The sequence below is a fragment of the Myiozetetes cayanensis genome, unplaced genomic scaffold, assembly GCF_022539395.1.
Source record: "Myiozetetes cayanensis isolate MyiCay16 unplaced genomic scaffold, myiCay2020 scf9, whole genome shotgun sequence".
Classification (NCBI taxonomy): Eukaryota; Metazoa; Chordata; class Aves; order Passeriformes; family Tyrannidae; genus Myiozetetes; species Myiozetetes cayanensis.
The window spans coordinates 25,205,970-25,227,499 of record NW_026088185.1 but is presented as its reverse complement, the minus strand read 5'-3'; the positions used below and the strand labels follow the sequence as shown (position 1 = coordinate 25,227,499).

At 39.0% G+C, this 21,530-nt stretch overlaps 1 protein-coding gene across 1 annotated transcript in view; it reads left to right on the top strand.

Annotated features, from left to right (window-relative positions):
• CNTNAP5 (contactin associated protein family member 5) overlaps positions 1–21,530 on the top strand; it is a 285,860-nt gene that overhangs the window by 146,657 nt on the left and 117,673 nt on the right. The window contains exons 8-10 of the mRNA XM_050339553.1: positions 5,246–5,510; positions 8,081–8,230; positions 9,378–9,549. Of these exons, the coding sequence (XP_050195510.1) occupies positions 5,246–5,510; positions 8,081–8,230; positions 9,378–9,549 (587 nt within the window). The remainder of the gene's footprint in view (positions 1–5,245; positions 5,511–8,080; positions 8,231–9,377; positions 9,550–21,530) is intronic.

Here is a 21,530-nt window from a genome sequence, read left to right as displayed (position 1 = left end):
GGACAGCTGACCCAAACTGACCAAAAGGACGTTCCATGCCATATGAGTCTACTCAACAATAAAAGCCAAGAGAAAGGAGAAGGAAGGGGATAGCATTTATTATTGCGATGTTTGTCTTCTGGAGCAACTCCTACTTTTGCTGAAAGCCTGTTTCCTGGGAAGTAGCTGGACATCACCTGCTGATGGAAAGTAGAGAATAAATATTTTGGTTTCCTCTGCTTCTGTGTATGGCCTTTGCTTTTGCTTTATTAAACTACCTTTATCCTGACCCAAGAGGTTTGTTTCCATCTTTATTTTCTCTCCCTGTCCCATGAGGAGGGCAGTGATAGAGCAGCTTGGTGGGCACCTGGCTTTCAGACAAGGTCAATCCACCACAAAGGGAAAATATTAAGTGGTCACTCTTTTTTTCTGTTTCCTCCTGTGGTCTTTTTTTTTTTTCCTTTTCCCTTCTCTTTGAGGGATACGATGTGATTTTTCCAAATTATATTTGGTCTCATCTTTTGTCAGCAACTCTTAACTATTGTGCCATGTAATGAAACAATAACATACAGTTACTATCTATGGGCATAAAAATGGTAAAATACTTTGTTCTACTTCTGGCCAGTGACGCAGTCATCTTAGGATTCTGAGATAAAGAACATCCATAAATGTCTAGCCAAGCACCTAATCCCTGATTCTCTCACAGTCACAATGTTTCAGGTTTTTTGAAGCCGCCTTTTCTCTTTTTTTTCTTTGCTGAGTGCTACTTTTTCCACATTAGGAACATTATCTTAGTGTAAACAACTTAAGGCAATTAATATAATAAACAATTAGAATTTTATTGGCATTCGTGATACCTACAGTAAGTGGAGAATAGGGCAATTCTCTATCATGAGACTGATTATCACAGGGCTGTATTAGTTTCAATGAAACCTGGATCAGGAAAGCTTTATTTCATAATTATTTTCTAATTAAATTTTGGTTAGTGAAAGAGGAATCCACTTCAATATAGGAACTTTTCTACAAGTATGGGGCCCTGCTCTTGGAATGGACTGGTTGCTCACTCAGTGGACTACTCCTAACTCAAGTAACACTGTGCACCTTTGGTGCTCCCATATCGTGTTTGAAGGCAGTTTGCAACAGTATTTCAGAAGGCTGGAGCCAGGATCTCACTTTGATTTGCTTTTCATTCAGTGCTTAGGAAGGTCTTGAAACGTATTTGAAATCTATATGGGTTTCCTGACATCTGTTCTGCTTGAGATAGTTAATTTAAAAACAGGATTTGAAGGGACCTCCCTCATTCTCAAAATCCAGTCGCTCAGAGTCGAATGACAGTTTTTCATCTTATCCTTTAAAACTGCATCAGAGGTCACCTTTTTTCCTCTGAGACCTTGCTTGCAAATTCATCTGCAAACTCAGTCTCTTCACAGCTAGAAATACTCCTCCAATTTCTAAGCTGGAGATATTCTTGCCAGTTTACCACATTTGTATCTCAGCCAGGCCTGGGATTTTAGTCCCCTTACCTGTCATACAAAATCTTCCTTTCTAATCTTCTGCAGAAAGCAGTATCCATAGAGTGATTAATGACAAAAGTTAAGTGCCCATTTGATGCTCTAACCCGCAGGTAGAATAAGAGCTCAGAAATACTCATTTATTGTTCTTTATTTTCAAGCTGTGATCTTGGCCTGGATCCTCTGCTAGGCTAAGTGCTGAGGATTTCAGTGCAGCTGTCAGTTTGAATAATTTCCCATGTGCATCTTATTTTTGATTAGTATTCTATGAGAGCGAGGAGGATGCATAAGAAACTTGATACCAATTGCCCTGTCCATGGTGCTGTCTTCTCTCTTCATTGAACAGTACATAATAATACATGAAGAAAGGCCAGAAAAGACTGAAATGGTTCATTAAAGTTATATAGGTTTTATTGAAGTCCCACAGAAGTCACTGGAAAGGCTCCAGTCAGTTTTGGATGAGGTTTATGGCTCAGAGGATCTTCTAATATAATCCACTTTTATCCTCATCACTTAGCAACTGTGTTCTTCCATTCTCTTTTAATAGGAAAGGCTCTGATTCTTCCTTAAAATGCTGTAACATGATGTTGCCTGTTGATTCCACACCTTACTTGAACAAGAACTATCTAAAACTGTACCTTGCCTGCAGAAATCTGGGTGGTTGCACTCTTTTCTTGAGATAAGTACCGTGGCAGCCAGTGAAAAAATTGTAAATAACTCCATTGTGTTTCTAGGTTCAGAAGTTTTCTCTTGTAAGAACAACAAGAACTCTTTTGGAAAGATTTCATTGCTTGTTAGAGGAGTCGTTAATCAGTCTGAGGATGGACTCAATGGAATTCTCGAATGCTACATGATAGCTAGAGTTTGCAGCAGCTGAGTAGAGCTGAGCATCTCCCTTATTGTCTCTAGGGATTAGACTGTTCTTATCCCATTTCCTAGCCAATGAGCTTTAACTTTTCAGTTAAACTGGGTTCAATTATAAAATCAAGTGTCTGCCAGAAATCTGGCATATACCCTGGAGAGTTCCAGAACTGCTGCCAGTTAAAGCAAAATGCTCATGATCAGATGCAGGTTTAAAGGGAACTGTTTACTTTTCTGACTTAGACCTGCTGGAATAATTTGTTTGAGAATAAAATTCACTGCAAATTTAACAGTTTTTGTAAAGGCAACCTATCCCACTTCAGTGGAAAAATGTTTTTCAAATCAGCATTTGGATATTTCTTAATCAGATTTTCATGTTATTGTTTCTAGGAAGGTAGACAGCATTGGTCAGTGTAAGGATGTCAGCAGCTATTGTTGGTGTATATTAGCTACATCACCTGCTTTTGCTCTAGAATGCTGCTTTTAGAAGGTATTTCCCCCTGAAATGAGTCAGTTCAACTGATTTAAGTTTCCATGGCATCAATTGCTTTATTTAACTTTTTTTCCCAAAAAAAAAAAACCACTGGCTAGTTTTACCTCTGACTGCAATTAGTTTTAAGGTCTTTACATCGTGGAGATCTCAATTTTTGAATAAGAGCAACTAAAATACCTTCTGAAAAGAACTCCCCCAAAAGGCAGACACACCCCTTGTCTGTCTCAAAAATGTACCTTTAATCCCACATGCACAGAATATTGCAGTACCACCTTTATGTGTTTCCACCTGCTTATTCTTGTGGAAGGTGGAATCATTCTCTGCTTAAGTTTAGTCAATGGAGAGGCTACAGAGCTTGATGTCTCATCAGGTTAAGCAAGGGAAGAGATGTGCAGCTCCTGTCCATATGCCTGAGCACTGGCCATGGAGTCAACACTCTTTGCTGATCATGTCTCAGGACAGGACTTCTGTGCATGAATTTCTAGATACTGTCAATGACTAGAGTCTTGCTGAGTTTTTCAAAGTGCGAAGGCAACCCATGAATTTAGGACTGGTTGCATGTGTTCAGAATCTCATGTCAAAAAGGCAAACAGAAATGTTATCTTATATTTGGGCATATGCTTATGCATCAGGGATACTATGCCATGGTGCTGCTGCAAACAGCTGGAAGCATATAAACTACACAAGGTCTTTATTGGCTTGTTTTAAGGTCATCTGAAAGTTTGATGTGCACTGCAAAATGTTTTTTCATCTTATCATTTGCCTTCTTTGGCACCATTAAGTCAGTCTAAGCATAGCTTTTTCTGCAGGTAGCTAAAATTCTGGAAAGAGCTTTGAGACACAAATCAGATCTGAATTCTTTACTGTGAGGGTGATGAGATACTGGAAAAGTTTTCGTGGAGAATTTATGAATACCCATTTCTGGAAGTGTTCAAGGCCACATTGGATGGGGCTTTGAGCAACCTAGTCTAGTAGAAAGAGGATTGGAACGAGATGAACTTTAAGGTCCCTTCAAACCCAAACCATTCTATGATCAATATATGTCTTAAAACTTCATGTAGAGTACTGAAATCACTGTAAAGGTCTAAAATTCCAAAGGAAAATAGTAATTGCCAGTTTAAGTTCTAAACTTAAAAAGGTCTAGAGCAGGTTATTTATTTATTTATTTATTTATTTATTTATTTATAATGCTGCAATTGACTGTCTTCATTTTCTGTAATTTGGCATGAATTTGATTGAAAATTGAGGTGGAGATATAACAACAATAGCAAAAAAAAGTTTGTGGCAACTCTTATGCAGGTAAAACCCACCAGGTAGTAGAAACTTTAAAGGCTGAGAGCAAATTTCCGTCCTACTTCCCACATGACTGATGCGGAGTAGAGTTTGGATAAGTTTTGGATTGTATCTCAAAACTCATTCTAATATAATATATCCATGGATTCCTTTTGCCATTGCCAAATCTGGTATGTAGCATTCTGAACCTCACAGGGTAGGTAATATGTAAATAACTCCATACAGATAAATATCTATCAAGGGCTGTTTCATCCAGTGATAACTTCATCTATTTCTGACACTTTATTTTCCATTTTAAAATACAAACTGGAAAGACATTTGAAAGTGATAGGGAACAGTTCCATCAGCTGTCTGAGATTGCAGAGAGGAATTCCCCAAGCACTGTGCAACTTCCTGCACATCCATCAAGTGCTGTTGGTTATAATTATCCTGCTAGAGTGAGGTCCGAGCTCTGATGAGAAGCGTTATCATGGAGAAAACCTTACACTCCAATGTTTTTGTCAGATTACAGTTAGTACTTTACAGAGCAGTCTAGTTCAAAGCAAGGTGGCTGCAACAATCTCCTGGAGTGGCTTTGAAAGACATAACTCCTTAAATGCATCCTGGCTTTATATGTTGTTAAGGTTTTATTACATGTCTTGAGCGACCTGGTTGGAGTAGTCTACAATGGCTGAGCAAAATGGAGTTGTTTCTTCCACAAACAGCAGTGATACATGCTGGTACAGATCCTGTTGACTGCTTTGAGTAAATGTGCTGCTCTTCTGGGCAAATAGCACCATTGATTTTAGGGCTGGATGACTGACATAATCAACTAAGGCATGGTGTTGATAAGGAACATTTAGACACATTTAGATCCTTCTAAGAACTAAGGTTTTGATTTTTTGATCTTTCCTATTTGGGATGAAAGTAAAATTTTGTAGTTAGATGTGTTTTCCCAGCATGGACAGATACATTTCCTAATGATTCCTGAAGATTTGTGTCTGAATAACAATACCTATTTCAGCCTTGAGGGCCATTAGGAATCCAGTGAGCTTATTTAAATAAAGATGCATTGGAATGACTGAAAAAAAAAGTCCTACTGATTATATTTGATTTTTATTGTTTGCAGGGTAACGTGACCTTTTCTTGCTCAGAACCACAAATTGTTCCCATCACCTTTGTGAGCAGCAGTCGAAGCTACTTGCTACTACCTGGCACTCCTCAAATTGATGGTTTGTCAGTCAGCTTCCAGTTTCGAACATGGAACAAAGATGGCTTACTTCTGTTCACCGAATTGTCTGAAAATTCAGGACCTCTCTTGGTTTACCTCCATGGTGGGAGACTGACATTACTTATTCAAAAAGAGACTGAGAACCCAGTGGAAATCAGTGAAGGTGCTTATTTTTTGTTTACTTTCACTCTTGTCCCTCTAAAACACAAAGTTTCAGCTCCACAGGATGAAAAGATCAAGAAATATGGAAGCATCCAATCTTCCTTTCTCATTTAAGTTTTCTTTTGATTTGCAATGATAGAGCCACCCTGTACAGCTTGATCTAAGCATGGAAAATTGGCATCCTGAGATCTCTAGACTCAATCTGTCTTCAGTAGTCAGTTGGGAAGCAGCTCAGCCACTGCACCTTTCTCCAGCATAAGTTAAGGCAACCTCAAGGCTGATTTTCTTCCTCTGAGTGCAGCTTTATGTTCTCCCTTTGTGCTACACTCATAAGAGAGACTGAGCATGGGCTTCTTCTCCTTACACTTCCTTAGCCACTTTGCTAGTTGTTTTTTTACAATGCAGCTGGTGGGATGAAAGAGGAACAAATAGGGTTGCCTCTTTAATTTAAAATTGTAGGGAAACTGCTTGTAAACTTACCAGAACACCTTTGCATTGGATTACAGAGACATCAGGGAAACAATTTCAGATGTAAAACAAAGGCAGGACCAGAGTGGGCCAGCTGTCATGCCAGTGTGACTTACATAAGCCGTGCTGGCATCTCAAACAGAAATGATCCTAGTCCAGGGCCTCTGCATATCCTCTTGCTGCTATGGAGGCATGTTGTGGGGGAGACTGGGAAATTCATTTTTTTGCATTGCTTGAAAACCAGTTACCAAAGGTGGACTAATGGAATTCAGATGAAACTTAATAATAATATTGATATTAATATTAATAGTAACTATTATCAATAAGTATATATAACAACATAATTATTATAATAATAATTGTTATTATGTAAAAGAGAGCAGATGTTTAAAAACATTCAATATTAAAATATCCCCTGTAAAGACTAAAAGAGAATAGATGTATCTATTAAAAGAAGCAGAGATAAAAACTGACAGAGTTGTCAAAGCAGAGCTGTATTTCTATATGCATTTCATTCCCCTTTATGACAGAAAATGAGGCAGCCCTGCATCTATTCTTTTTCATGAAGATTGCCACAGCCATAGCTTGCTGCAACTGAACATTGAAAACTGAGGTTTCAGCTGTTATTGCAGTCCTAATTAAATTGTTGACAAAGCTGAGACAATGTCAATATTTGTTTGGGTGTGAATGTTTTTATGTAATTCTGAAATCATGAACCTGAGCCCAGCCTTTGGTTCTATCCAAAACATGGCTAAACTGCTTACTTACACATGGAAAATATGCAGAAAGTGCTAAATGCCATGTTCTGCAGATGTCAGGTACTCACAATAAACTCATGCTTGCTCAAGAATGAACCTATTTTTGCCCCAAATGGGACCTATTTTGTTTTGTCATAATTCCGAACTTCAGTAACATATTTCACTTCAAAATGGACTCGTTCTAGTTGAAAAATCATACATTTTTTATGTAAAACCAGTCTCTAATTCTATGGCAATTGTGCATGTGTTAACAGCCATTACTGAGGAAATAGTCTCATTTTCAAATTCATAATGGAATGGTTTTTCATACAAATAACACCCACTTTTTTTTTTATTGTGTTTTGAACTGTTCCCACACCTCTTTGTGCTACTAAGTGCTTGTTTGTTTTCTCTGAAAGCTACATTAACAAAAATATTCTGTTAGGGAAGCGAGTAAATACTAGTTCTCTGTACTGCAGCCTAACAGTAGCATATTTTGAACTGTAATTAGGTTACTTTTGATCTGCACCACTGTGTGTGAGCTCAGAAGCTTGTCCACTGATTTTTATGGCTGTCAGAGTAGTGGATATGGAGTTTCTCTGTAGCTTTGTGGTGCTGTTTCAAGAGCCACGTGGTGCAACACTGATTTTCAGAATAAGGAAACAGGGAGGTCATATCCAGATCACTTCGTACAAGGGCGTAGAAGAAAAAGAGGCTGCCCCATGTTTTCATCTCTCCTTTACCTTTTTCTGGTCAGAGAAACAATTCCAGCTCTCAGAAGATCCATGTTGAAATCAAATGTAGAAAGGTGCAAAGACATCCCTTAATAGTTCTGTGTGCTGCACTAGTGCTGAAGAGTTTTAAGAAACACAAATCCTGATGATACCTGCAGGAGACTGTCAAGTTTCATATGGAGCCTGAGAACGGGGTATGACTGTATCACTGAATGTAATCCTCTGTGACCTCAAGCAAGTGTTTAGTACCAGAAGCTCAGTAGAGATCTCTGCACACTCCTGAGGCCTATAAGCATTTATCAACAGACTGAAGATAGACACGAACACACACAATATGATACCAGTGTGCTACCACAAAGGTGAAGGATCTGACTAGCTTGATGAGTCCCTGTAGCACCAGGTTAGATTAAAGTGGAGGTGACCTACTTAAATACTATCAAAAGCTTTCCCTTTCTTTGGCACTTCTATGACAGTTTGTTTCCAGAGGTAATGAGCTCCTTTCAGCTCAGAGTTCTCCCTCTTTTTGGATCAGCTGTATATTTGTGGTCACCAGTTGGGAGCAAAAGGAGGTTTGAAGACCACAGTTGTCTCCTGCACCTCTTTTTTCATGCCCTGTACTTGTTTTTTGCCAGGTGCCAATCTCCACGACGGGCTTTGGCATTCTGTTAACATCAATGCCAGAAGACATCGCATTACTCTGACACTGGATAACAACGCTGCCACTGCCAGCCATGCAACCACCGCCTCAAGGATCTACTCTGGGAACAGCTACTATTTTGGGGGTAGGTTGCTCAGACAGGTTTCTGTTGATGCAGATCCTCAGGTGCTCGCCACTGAGTTCTCCCCAGGTGCAGGGGGAACTCTGCAGCTAAGAGCAAATGGGATGACTGATTTTGGACAGCCTATCGAGCTTCAGTGTATACAGCCCTGGGGGCAGATTGAAGGGTGTTGGTTAAGCCTGACAGAGAGAGAATAAGCAGAACTGCTAACACAGCTGTAAAAGTGGATAACTTGTGGTAGCCAGTGGATACCTACATATAGCTGGCAAAATATGCAAAATCTACAAAACTTTATTAACCACAAGAGGGATTTTTGGGGGTTTTGTTTTTGGGGTCTTTTTCTTTTTAAAAGGGCCTAGAACTATTAGTATTATCAATATTCCTGTAGATATCACAGTTCTGATCAGGCTCATTGACTCTAGACTTCAGAGTTTAGATGACATATGGCTCAGATCTACAGAGGTATTTAGGTATGGTGCTCTTGTAGAAATGAATATAGGTTTAGTTCAATTTTTAAAATGGAAAGAACAGTCGTGAAAAATACTATCTTCTCCTTTTTTGGAGTGCAAACATTAATTTAGGTAACAGTAGTGTAATTAACTGTCTTTTTATATAATACGTTTCTGTGTAGTTTTACTGTAGTGAGGGTCTGATCTTGATGAACCCTCTAAGGGTTCTATCCTCTAAGGATACAGCACTAAGTGAGGATGCACAGGAGGCTTTGGATCTCAGAGTTGTCTAAATATTGAGGAAGCTCAGGTACCAATGGCTTTCTTGCTGCCCACATGATTTCATCCTTTTACTGTGTGCATTGCTTCAGTAACAGAATTTACCGCATAATGATTTTACATTTTGTACAACTTTTTCAATGTGAGTTAGGTGCTATCAACTGTGGAGTTTAAAGATGAAAAAAAAAAATCACATTTTGATTTTGCTTAGCACTTGTGAAAACCTGATACTCTGATATTTCCAGTAGCTGGCTGCTCTCTATTTTTTTTCCCCTAACTGGATTTATAACACAGGAGGTTGCACAGTACAAGGAATAAAAACCTTTGTAATAATAAGCCTATGAGTTCTTGCATTATGAAATCCCAGCAGAAATAGTTGAACATTCCAATATTCTTCTCTGCCTCTTCTCTTTTTCCCACAGGGTGCCCTGACAATTTCACTGATTCCCAGTGTTTAAATCCCATTACTGCTTTTCAAGGCTGTATGAGGCTCATCTTTATTGATAACCAGCCCAAGGACCTCATTTTAGTTCAGCAAGGCTCCCTGGGGAATTTTAGTGATTTACACATTGATCTGTGTGGCATCAAAGACAGGTAATTATTATTTCCTCTTTCTTCTATTTGTTCTTTTTTCATCCTAGTGGTTTATAAATACAGGTTGCATTAAGTGAAAATTCTAATCTGCCAACATTACGGATATTAGGCATAATAGAGCTACTAATAGAAAATACCGCAACAAAGATAGGAGGACTGGAGGGGAAGTGGTTTCAATTACAGGAGGCTCTCTTCACATTGACTTGTAGGAAATAGAGTATGCAAATTCAATCAAACTACAGATTGGTGAAAGGATTAAATTTTATGCATAAACAACATTAGATTGCTTTGAAGTTTTAGAGGAAATGAAAGAGAAGGAAAAATGACTTGATTTATCAGAACATGTCATCCCCTTAATATATTAGTTGGTTTTGCTTAAGTGAATAATTTACAATTTTTCTCGTTAGCCATTACAGCACATTCATGATGAAGATATGGTACACCTCATGTGCAATACTGCCCTTTCAGTGAGACAATGTAATGATGAAATGTCTGTATCTGCCAGAGATACCTTTGAGTTTAAGTAGTAATCCGAATCCCTCCTAAGATGAAACCTGACAGGAACCACAGATTTTCATGTAAAAGTAGAGAGGAAATGAGCAACCAATTTTTTTAAAGTACTTTATAATTTCTCTTTTGTTTCTTAGGGATTTTTAGTGTCTAAATATTTCTGAATTATTTCTGCAAATGTATGCTTTGAAGTTGGTATATGGAATAATAGGTTCTGGGTTTTTTTTTTAAACCTAGCTAAGTTTTGAAAAATGTAAATGAAACTGCTGCTGGAAATTTCATGGACTTCAGATAGTTGGGGGAGTAGTAAGAATACTTTGGAAGTGCATTAGGACCTTAAGTATTCAATGTATTTTTTTCAGATATGTTGCTTAGAGAGCTGGAGCTAAGTCCAGTCTCCATTATTCCTTACTGTAGGTGGGAACAGCCTGCTGGAGCTGCAGTTTTTTGATAAGTGGGCAAAACCTCTGTGATCTGAGACCTTTATGATCGTTTTTGTATGTTCATGTTTGTTAATTTGTATGGAGAAAGTATTCAATTTGCTGATCAAACCTCTTTCCACATTTAATGGTTACTGAATTTAGGGGGATGTGAATTTCACACTTAGTGTGCCTGAAATGGTAGAGGATATTTATAAGATAAAGCTGATCTAATAAAAGCAATAAAACACCACCATTCTTGTGGAATATATCACACACACACACAAAAAGATATATGTGATCTAGTGAAGGTTTAAACACTTTATTCAAATGCTTTTCTCTGGACAGCTTTAAATTTATGTGTCCATACTGTATGACCCAGATAGATATATAGTAGACATGATCTCTAGTAGTTAATATCATAAAGTAGAAATGATATATGAGATCATAGACTAGGTATGATCACAAAACCAAGGCAGATTTTAAAAAAGTGGAAAAAAAATTGATTTACAATTGGCAAAAATTACTGTCTTAAAGATGAATTTGGTGTATTATTGGAGGTGCCCTGAAGGGGAAGAAAGAAGCCTGTGATGTGGGAAAGTGTTGGGTTGGACTTCTGAAATTCTCCTCATCATGGAAAGGTGTGAGCCTCACTGGCACCATGGAGATTGAAACTTTCTCACTCACTGAAATGGCCAGTGCTCCCTCCTTGTCTGAAAACTCCAATAACTGTGTTTTTGCTGGGAAGAAGAAAGGATATATGTTTGGGGGTTTTGTGGTCCAAATCATGTTACACTTTTTACACATCTGGGATACAATCTTGAGAGAAGTTAAATTTACAGAATTGATTTCATGAAGTTAAGTTGTTCAGTTCAAAGAAAATAAATAAGGAAATTGATCCTAAGCCAGTGGATAAGCTGCGGAGAAACTGAACAAAAAGTATTTGTGGAGTGTGTTCCTCCAAGCATTTTTGTAAACTGTAGGTTCTGCAAGCTTTTATTGTGGCATAATCGGTTATAACAAATATAGGTGCAAAGTTTGAGATAACAGAAGATTTGAATGCAATTGTGCCAGGTCCTGCACTCAGGTCACAACAACCCCATGCAATACTTCAGGCTCGGGGCAGAGTGGCTGGAAAGCTGACCAGCAGAAAAAGGACCTCGGGGTGCTGGCTGTCAGTGGCTGAACAGAGGACATTTTGTGCCCAGATGGCCATAAAGGTTAAAGGCATCCTGGCCTGTATCAGAAATAATATGTCCAGCAGGACTAGGGAGGTGATTCTTCCCCCATACTCAGCACTGGTGAGGCTATACTGTCAAATCTTGTGTTCTTTTGGGCCTCTCACTATAAAAACAACAGTGAGGTGCTGGGAGCATGTCCAGAGAAGGACAGTGGAGCTGGGAAAGGGTTTATGGGGCGAATCATATGAGGAGTTGCTGTGAAAAATTTCTTCACTGAAAAGGTTGTCAAGCACTGGAAAAAGTGGTGGAAATCACCATCAGGAAAGTGGTGGAATCACCATCCCTGGAATGGTTCAAAAGACATGTGGATGTGACACTTTAGTGATGAACATGGTAGGGCTGGGTTAACAGTTGGACTCAGTGATCTTGGAGGTGTTTTCTGACCTTAAGGATTCTGATTCTGTCTAAAGACTCCACTGATGTCTAGTCTGTAGACTAGACAGTGCACCCTTGAGTAGTTTTCAAATATTCTTCAAGTTGGTTCAATGCACAAAGTGTCCGACACTTTCAGTAACTAATTCAGCTGGTCACTGTTAAACTAGTGCTCTGTATCACAGAGGCTTTGGACTATAGGAAAGCTGATGTCTGGCTCCAGCTGAGTAGGATCTCTGTATAAGGAGTATTAAAAATCTGTGAAAGACTCTTCTCCAAGAAATGTGAACTTGCCTTTCTTAATTATAAGATTTATTGCTGTGTGCACTGTAAAGCACACGTTTTTGTAATTTTAGTGCATGTGGGAATCGTGTAGCTTAATTACCATGTAAATGGGACATTTGTCTTAGTTATCTGAGCAAAAAACCTCTTTTGAGGAATATCCTCTATTTAGAAAGCAGTTTATTTGTTACAGTCTTGCAGGCCAAGCTCATTCAGACTTGAGTTCTGAAAGCAGTGGTTAGGCAGCTCACTGCAACTTGTGCCTGCTCTTAAAAAGAGAATTAATGACTCTATTTTGAAAGATGACAAACTAGGATGACTATTGATGCCAGCAGTGTGTTTTGGAGACAGAATCCAGTTGTGCAAGCATATTATACACACACCACAAATACACACCCTGGGACTCTCTGTATAAAGTGATGAACCTTCATCTGAAGGACTGAACCTTAATGTCTCACTATCACTCATCTCTAGTATTTGAAGAATATGTGTGCTCAAGTGAACTTGGCATTAATGCCTTCTGTCTCCCTGTATTTGTTATTTATATTCTTCAGTAACTCTTTCTTTGGAAATAAATGCTCTGGCACTACCTGGGATATCAGACAGTGCACACAAAAAATAGGGTTGTCCAAAAAAATATAGAGAGTTTAGCCTTCTTTTCATTTGGTGGCTGGGGAGGCAGTGCCAAATGAAGATGCTTTTGGAGATTCAAGTGAACTTAACCATCTTGCTGAACCTGCTTTAAGCAGGCAGCTTTTGCTAGAGATATTGAGAGGCTTCCTACAGCCTTAGCAATACTGTGAACGAGCCCACCCTGTAGCTGCTCTGGTCCTGGTTGAATGTGCAGTTCAGGCTGTATCTGTGAGAGGTGAGATTAGCAGATAACACAGAAAACCTCACATATTCTGTGTTTTCAGTAGGACATTAAGACATTGTACGATCTTGAGTTGAACACAGCAATATGGGCTGTCCAGATGATAGAAGAAGGCCCATTAGCACCATCTCCTATTAAGAGACTGCTTTCTTCTAGCCCACACTTCAGTACCAGCATCACTAATGTCTCCACTGTTGCATATCAAGTTGTCTCTGACTTGCAGTCCTCTTGTATGGTACCTAGACATTGTCCTTAGATGACATATCCTGTGCAAGGAGAGACATCCCCAGTCTATTCAAGTCAGAGCTGTGTCTGCTTCACAAGCCCTGCAAAGTATTCCCTTCTTCAAGTCCTTCAAGACAAAGCTGTTCCTGCAAAACCAATGTTCCCAATGCCTTATGGAACAGAAATTAGAATCTGCAGAAGGAAGCAATTTTTCTTGTAGCATTGTGCGTGTAGGACTTTTGGCAGGCAGGTACTGCCTGCCTACTACTAATCCTGTTAACTAAATTTTTTTCTTTTCTTCTTAGAATGTATATTTGTGTGATTGTGCAAATACAACCAAGTACAGAGTGCTCAGTCTTTTCTGAGGATATTGAAAAGTGTGATGCTTACACTGCTTCTGTTATGAAGTGTTAGAGGTCATAGCTGGCTGTGGTGTATTTATCCCTGTTCCAGTGAGAGGTAAAGAAAAATTGAGACAATATTGTGCTAAGCCACCAAGGTCTGATCCATCTTTAAAAGGAAATAGATTTCATTTTATCCATCTCTTTTTTTTGCCTTTTCAGGGTTTCTGCTTTTTTAGGAGGGTAGGTGCATGTCAGGGCTTGTTCACTTCACACTGAATTAAAAAGTCACAAAATTCTTCACAGTTTCTTACAGCACGCTGGCATTTCCCCTCTAAGGCATGGTACAGAGCAGAAAGTAACAAGGCAGAGGTGCCTTGGAAGTGAAGGTGCCACAAAGTCCTTGAACTCAGAGACCTTTTGTTTGGGAGGAAAGGAGATATCTTTCAGTATTGATGCTGTCTTTTTTACCATCTCTGACCAAAAGCCATCTCATATAGGCCTAAACAAAAAAATGCAGGCTCTCTTTGAATTTATTTTCAGTTCAGAATGATATAGATTTAAGTTCATGACTACAGGGACCATTCATCCCTCACTCCTGGTGTTTTGAACTGTAAGTGTTTTTTGGGAAGTAAGGAATCTTCTGAGAGAGACATATTAAACCTAAGAGCTTCCAGAAGAAAATCTGAGCAGTAAGAAAGTCTAATAAGAATGGAATAATGTTTTCAATCTTTGGTCCTTAATGCCTTAAAGAGCAGATGTCAGTGTCAAGGGATGGGAAGGTGGCAGGCAGCATAAAAAATTCATTTGCTTCTCATAGATGCAGTAAGTCAGAAAGGATTCACTCCATTCTCTTGATCTCCACTGAGTCTCTAGCTTTAAGTGTACGGCCAAGCTCCCTATCCTTCACCTGCAGGTCATGTGTTAGGGTTTTACAAACACAAGATAGAAAGACTTTCCTTAGTACTTCTGGTTTAGAGAAGAAGAAAACAAAACAACATACAACAGAATGTCTTTTTCCTAATGGAAAAATGCACTTCCCTCTTCAGTATTTTATGGTGTTTGCAAAGATATCTTGACCATGTCAAGCAGCTTCCTGAGAATGGGTTAGGGATGTTGTTACAGAAAATTCTCACTCAGCAGGGTAAGAAATCACAACTGCATCTAGTGCAGCAGCCAGCTGCAGTGTGCTTGGCACAGACCTCTTCTTTCAGTCTTTTTAACACTGATGAAAGGCACAAGGCTGCTGCCCTGGACATGCCAATGTTTCCCTCGTATGGTTAGTATGTGTGTGTGGCACAGAAGGAGAGTTGAGTCTTCCTGACAAATCCTAACCTGTTTCTTCAGGAGAATTATTAGCACTAGTTTCTCTAGTGCTAATAATAATTCTCTGAGGTTTATTCAGTGCTGTGATAGGCCAGAAACTCAAACCATTTACTATTTTCTTCATGCAGTGTTTTATCCTGTTAGCCTAGAGGAAAACATGCTTGATACCATTCCCCTGATCTAAGCAGGACCCCTGAACCATAGCACTGATACCAAAATACTGGGTTCTTACTATCTACAGCCTTCATTTTGAAATTTGATATAACTGGCAGCTGCACAAATTTTGAAACAAAAAATAGCTAGTAAAAAAACTAGTTGTGCTAATGTGTCCAAGTGAGGAGCAACAGGGAGATAAGCAAACACTGTAAAGTAAACATTAGCCAGGGCTTCCACTTGGCATTTAGTTGTCCTTGGTTATCAGTCATGCTTCTAAATTTCTGTTCTCTATAAAGATATACAGAACCCAAACTGTTTCTTGAATGGCCCACTATAGATGAAAAAAAACCACCATAAAATAGGACTGGAAAACATGCCTTGCAAAGGCAGATTGATTAAGTTCTTTAACCATGTCACCAAAAACGAATCAGTTTGTTAGATTAGAAAACTAACACTATTTTATTCAGTACTGGGTGCATGGGGGTCACTCCACCTAAGGTGCACACCCAGCAACCTAACAGACCAGGTTATATCCATGAAACTAATACACATTCAGTACATTTCTATTACATATTCATTACATTTCTTGAATGTATGCATATATGCTAATTATTTCTATGGACTTATTTGGATATGGTTCCAGATCTTCTAATTAATCTTTTCTCCTTGAGAGTATCTCAAATACGTGGTCAGGTCCTAATGTACTTCTCTTATCACTCTTTGCCCAGACACACAATCCTTGTTCTCAAACTCAGGCATCTGCTAGTACATATTAATCACTGATACAGGTAAAAAAGGAATCAGTAGCTGGCTACTAGGGAGTTAACACAAAGCCACATTAATCTCTTGCATTTTTGCTAAGCACTATATAGTACAAAACTAAGTATTAACCATGGATATAGGGATCAAATACTACTGTGCTAAAGTTAAAAGAATTTTCCAACATCTTCCCCCAGTGCTGCATAGACTCCTTTTTGAGGAAATATAACTTGTTTGGTAACAACAAGAAGAGATTGGTGAGGGGAGGCAGAATAATGGTCTTCAGGTGCTCAAAGGCTGCTGCAGCACTGAAGGGAATAATCATCTTTTCTGACCAAGATGTATGGGAAAGCAGCCGTGACACAGATTGCCTGAGGAGACTGTCAAGTTTCTGTCACTAGAAGGCTTTACAAAAGTTGGATGAGTCTCTGAGAAATAATGAACATGGGTATGGGTGATTCTACCTTGGGGTGTGAGCATGGACTGAGTGATCTTCTATGTTCCCTCCAGCTCTGTGCAATTCTGTTGCATTTGCTCAGGTTTCTCCAGCAGCTGAAACAGCTGTGTCTTGTTCTTGCTTTGGGGGTTCTGAAGTGTCAACAATCATAGCACTGCTCAAGAAAAAAAAAACAAACAAACCCAAAAAACAGCCCAAAAACAAGTGGGAAATATCTTTCAGGAAGTCAGCTTAGGATATCTCACACCTGTGAGAATGCTCATTTAGAGTATATCTCTCAGACACTCTTAGGTGGTGAGTGCTGCAGTGGGGAGTAAGGACTGTGTAGCCCATAGTATGGTTTGGTGGCTTGTATAACTTGATTTACATATATATATGAAATGGGGGAAAGGAGCAACACTTCCTACTAATATGTCCCTGACTTCCTGACTTCCTTGATTCATTTTCACAACTGCAGGATGAAGCTATGTGCTTGCTGAATTTATTGCCCTGGGATTTTTTTGGGTTATCTTCTTCACAAATTCCACGATGTCTAGAATGATGGTTAAGCTCAAGCAGGGATTTTTCTTTGATGAAAGGTAACTTGATTCCCTTCTACTTGGCCCTCTGTTTTCATGAGATCCTGTGACTTCTTGGAGTTGACATGTCTGCCTCTCTTTGAGATGTACTGAGAATGAGGGTGAGAAGTTTGTAAACTGTTTGGAGAAGGCAGGGACTGAGGCAATGGATAACTATAGAAACATCTCCTACTTAGTTAATCAAGCCAACAGCTGTGTGTTGATACCTTCACAACTTCTATTTCAGTTGCTCAAAGATGAAATTGAAATCCAGTTGGATGTATTCACTGACATCAGCCTTGGCCTGACCAGCCGTTTCCAAGAAATGCGTCCTCTCTGGGCCACTCAGAGGAGGTGCTGTGTGCAGCTCTGACTACAGTCTATAAGTCTGTCTTTCAGGCCTCATGGCTGTTTCTAAAACTGACACTCTATTCTTTTGTGTGCCACAAACTGTTCTCTACAAGGAGTGATTAAATAGGCTTGGACTCTTCAGCCTGGAGAAGAAAAAGCTAGGCAGAGTTTTGTGATGAGGAACAGCATGAAGAAGGTGAATAACAAACAAGAATTTGCTGTTTCTCAGAAATGCAAATCTTACACTACATCAAATTGGATGTTGTTAGATGCTGTAGAGGTCAAATGCAAAGGAAAAAGCCAGTAAGGCATGCATGAATCCATAAGCCACAGATGGTTGGAAGCTGGCAAAGTGTTCAGTGGGATGCTTTTGAACTTGTTTCATCAGCATTTTTGCTGTGACCCTGTCAGAGTAAAGAAATTGAAGGAGAGGCACTGTCTGATCTGAAGCAAGTCTGGAGGGAGGTGATAAACTTAGGACTACAAAGTCCAAGTTCCTCACTCTTTTTTAAAACATCATTTTCATTGTGCCCAGCTCTTTGGACCTCTGTTGCTCAAAACCAAAATATATTACATCAGAGCTGTGATAGTCTCAAAATACATTAGAATCTGACTGTGAATTTTGCTAAGTACTAATACTTTCTGCACTATGTTTTCTCTTTCTACATGTCAGTGGAATAGTGGGCGTGTGGGTCTGTCTGTGTGTGGGCAAACAATGAAAGGCATAGCCTGGGGAAAACTCAGTCAGCTACTCATTTAAAAATAAATGAAATGGGTAGGAAAACAAATATGCAGATGCTGAGAATTTGGCCACACTTGAGAAGCTCTGGGACTTCCCATTCAGCAATTGGCTCGAATGCCAGATTTTGTGACTAGAAATACTAGCTCCAGTCCTGAAGCTGCGTTGGTTGTTTGCTGTGGTTGGCATCCTGTTCAGAGAATAGATGCAGGAATGTGGGCTCAAGAGATATTGCAGCTCAAGAGTTGCCATGGATATTAGGAAAATGTGCCAGAAAATCATTATACCTCAGTCCAGAAACACTGGATTTCAAACCCTTCATCATACAGCACAGATGCTCCCTTTGGGCTGAGCAAGACCTGCTGCTCTTACTGCAGATGGACCCCTTGGAATAACAGCAGCAAGGGCTGCAATGTTGCCTGCAGCCTGAAGGCATGGGTTATTAATCTCATGCACTTCTTACATGCAGCAGGACAAACTGCTTTGCAGTGTTAGTCACAGAGAAGAAAATTCCATTTCCAGGAGTTCTTGTGCTGTGTATGTACACAAACAGGTAAGATCTGGTGTGGTTCCCCCTACCAGCTCCTCTGAAGTCTATAAAGAGAAGTGCTTAGAAGCGACTGCAGTTGGGATAACTTGTGCTAAAGAGCAAAGTTTCCCTGTAAGTAGAAAACTGGTCTCCTTTCCCCTCAACTGATATGTCTCATGGAACTCCTTTGCCCCTCAAGGTGGTGCTAGACAAATGTTTGCTTCCACAAAGTTTTTGAGGCAAATCTTCTTGGCACATGTCCAGAACGATGACATTGGTTCCATTAATGCTTTTGAACTCGTCATCCCCCATCACAAAGAATGAAGTGTTAGAATTGCACTGCAACAGAGAAAACTGTGTTAAGGAGCTTGAAATCTTTTATGATTCTGCTGTTCCTACCAGGACTGAAATGGCTTGAAGCAGTTAACGTTTTGTTGGCAGTTTGGTTGGACAGAGGTAGAGCTGAGGCAGATGCAAAAGCATGCTGTTGTACACCTACTGTTATATTGTCATAAATTCTATGCGTGATTTGTGCTTGAGTACATAACATTAAGTAGTCTTTGGATTAGGAAGGCCTTTTATGTGTTGAACTATTTTTATTCATAAATGAACTACGAGGGGAGTCAAAGCCTGGTTTTCTTTAGGCTCAGGTTTGCATGAATGCATAGATAAATGCATGTGCTGCTCTCCCTATCTACAACTGCTGAGGTTCTTTAGTCTGACTGCTGCAGTTTATGTTGATTTTGTGCTGATGAAGCTTTGAAAGGATTGTCCTGTTTTTCCTTGGCTGGCACCTTGCCCTTGCTATAGCAACTACTGACAGTGCTTGCCAAGGGCAACACTGGGAACTTCAGTTCCATAAAGTGACCTGGGGGAGGGAGAGATAATAAAAAAATATTCACGTTGAATCCACCTCAGCAGATGGACGGATGGTGCATCTTGTAGAACATCCTGGGAATTCCACTGATCTGCCATAAGGAACACAAAACCTGACCTCAGATATTTTCTTGCAAATCCTGGCAGTGTTTCACCTCTGTAGCATCAGTGGGCAGACACAAGCACACACTGATGTTACCACCCCTACTAAACCAAGATTCATCTACATATTCTAATTCTCCTAGCAAACACAAATGGAGAGAGCAGCATGTGGTATACTCGATAATCTCTGCAATGGGATTGGCGTTAGCAGTTTTTACCTCATTAGGGAGAAGTGTACAGAGTTGATTCATGAGTTGGCTCTCCTGTACTGCTTGAGTTGCAGAGCACAAATATTGCCTTTAGTCCTATCCTTTTATCCCTACGAATGTTTTATCTGTTAAAATCCTTCATCATATTTTCTAAATAAATTATCTTAAAGTGTTATTTTTCCTTGCTAAATAGAGCTGACCTTTCAAATTCTTCTTTATGCCTATTTCCTTTGTAGATTCTATTAGATTTTATTATCAATTTTTACTTATAAGAAATAGTATTTTTTAACTTTTTTTTTCTTTTTAGTGCTGAACTTAACATTGCTTCATGTGTTGTACTGTCTAAATGGGCCTTTGGGAAATTAATTACTGTTTCAGGTGAAGGGTGTTAGGATAAATCCAATGAAAGCTCAGTGGGTTTTTTTATATTTCCCAAATCTCATCTACGATTTAACATATTCCCTGCAGCAGAAGTCAAACTATATATGATCCTTTCATCCCCCCTAATTTGGCCATGCAAATGAGAAAATACCCTGGCTAATTATGTCCAGTGAGTTTTAATTTTATTTGTTAGAGCCCAGGCTGGGACTGAAAAAGTAAACACTTAATATTTCACTCAACTCCACCTAAATACCTGCGGTGTATTTCAGAAGGAATAATTAAAAAAAAAAAAAAAAAAAAAAAAACCAAACAAAAACAAGTAACACACAATTTGGCATCCATTCTTATAATTCTCTATAGTTTTTCTATTTTCAATATTTAGTATCTCATCTGCAGACTTAACAATTATTTTATAGTTCAGATTATTTTCTCTTTGCTTATGTTTTATAACAATGGGTCAAATATCTTAGATATTTGAGTTGGGATGATGATCAAAGCTGGGATAACTTGAAGACATAAGAAGGGTGTCATGTGTCCTTTTTTCTGATTTTGGTTAAATCTCAAAATTGATTTGAATATTGCCTACTTATATTTCCATCCTCAGATAAAACAAAGCATTTTTACTGCACTCCTTCAGATGCTGAAATACCTGGATCTAGGGGGTTTCCATTAAATGCTGCATACAGGAGAGGTCATCCTGCCTAGTTATAGGTTAATAGTTCGTCTGATCTTTTTTGTCATCTTAAAAATCTTAAAAAGATCATTTCAGTCCTGTGAATGACTATTTTCCCCCTCACCTTTTGTCTCTCTTGCCTGTTTTAGGAGTCAGTGAACATGTTTACAAATAGCTCAGGGCATAACGAAGCTTCATGTCTTGTTCCAGTTTATATATTGATTAAGGAAATTGTGGAAAATTTTTCAAAAAGTTTCCCTTTTTCATACTTGGTATTTTGTAAAACATTGGCAATTTACTCTGTGCTTGTCCAGCAAAAATTACAATATTGTTAGAAATGTCTTTTTCATCAAGTTGTCCTTAAAGAAATTATGTTTTTTTCACTTTCTCTATACTAAAACCAAAGCAAAACACTGGAAATAATAATGTGTTAATCCCTTGTAGAGATCACTAGACAGTGAAATAGAGAAATAGAGAAATACATTATATTCTGTGAGAACTGAAGAACCTCTTGGGTCCTTCTCTAAAGTATGCACCTACATCACAAATTAGACATATGAACTAATGGAATTAAACCCTTGCAGGTAGCTCATTTTGAAGTG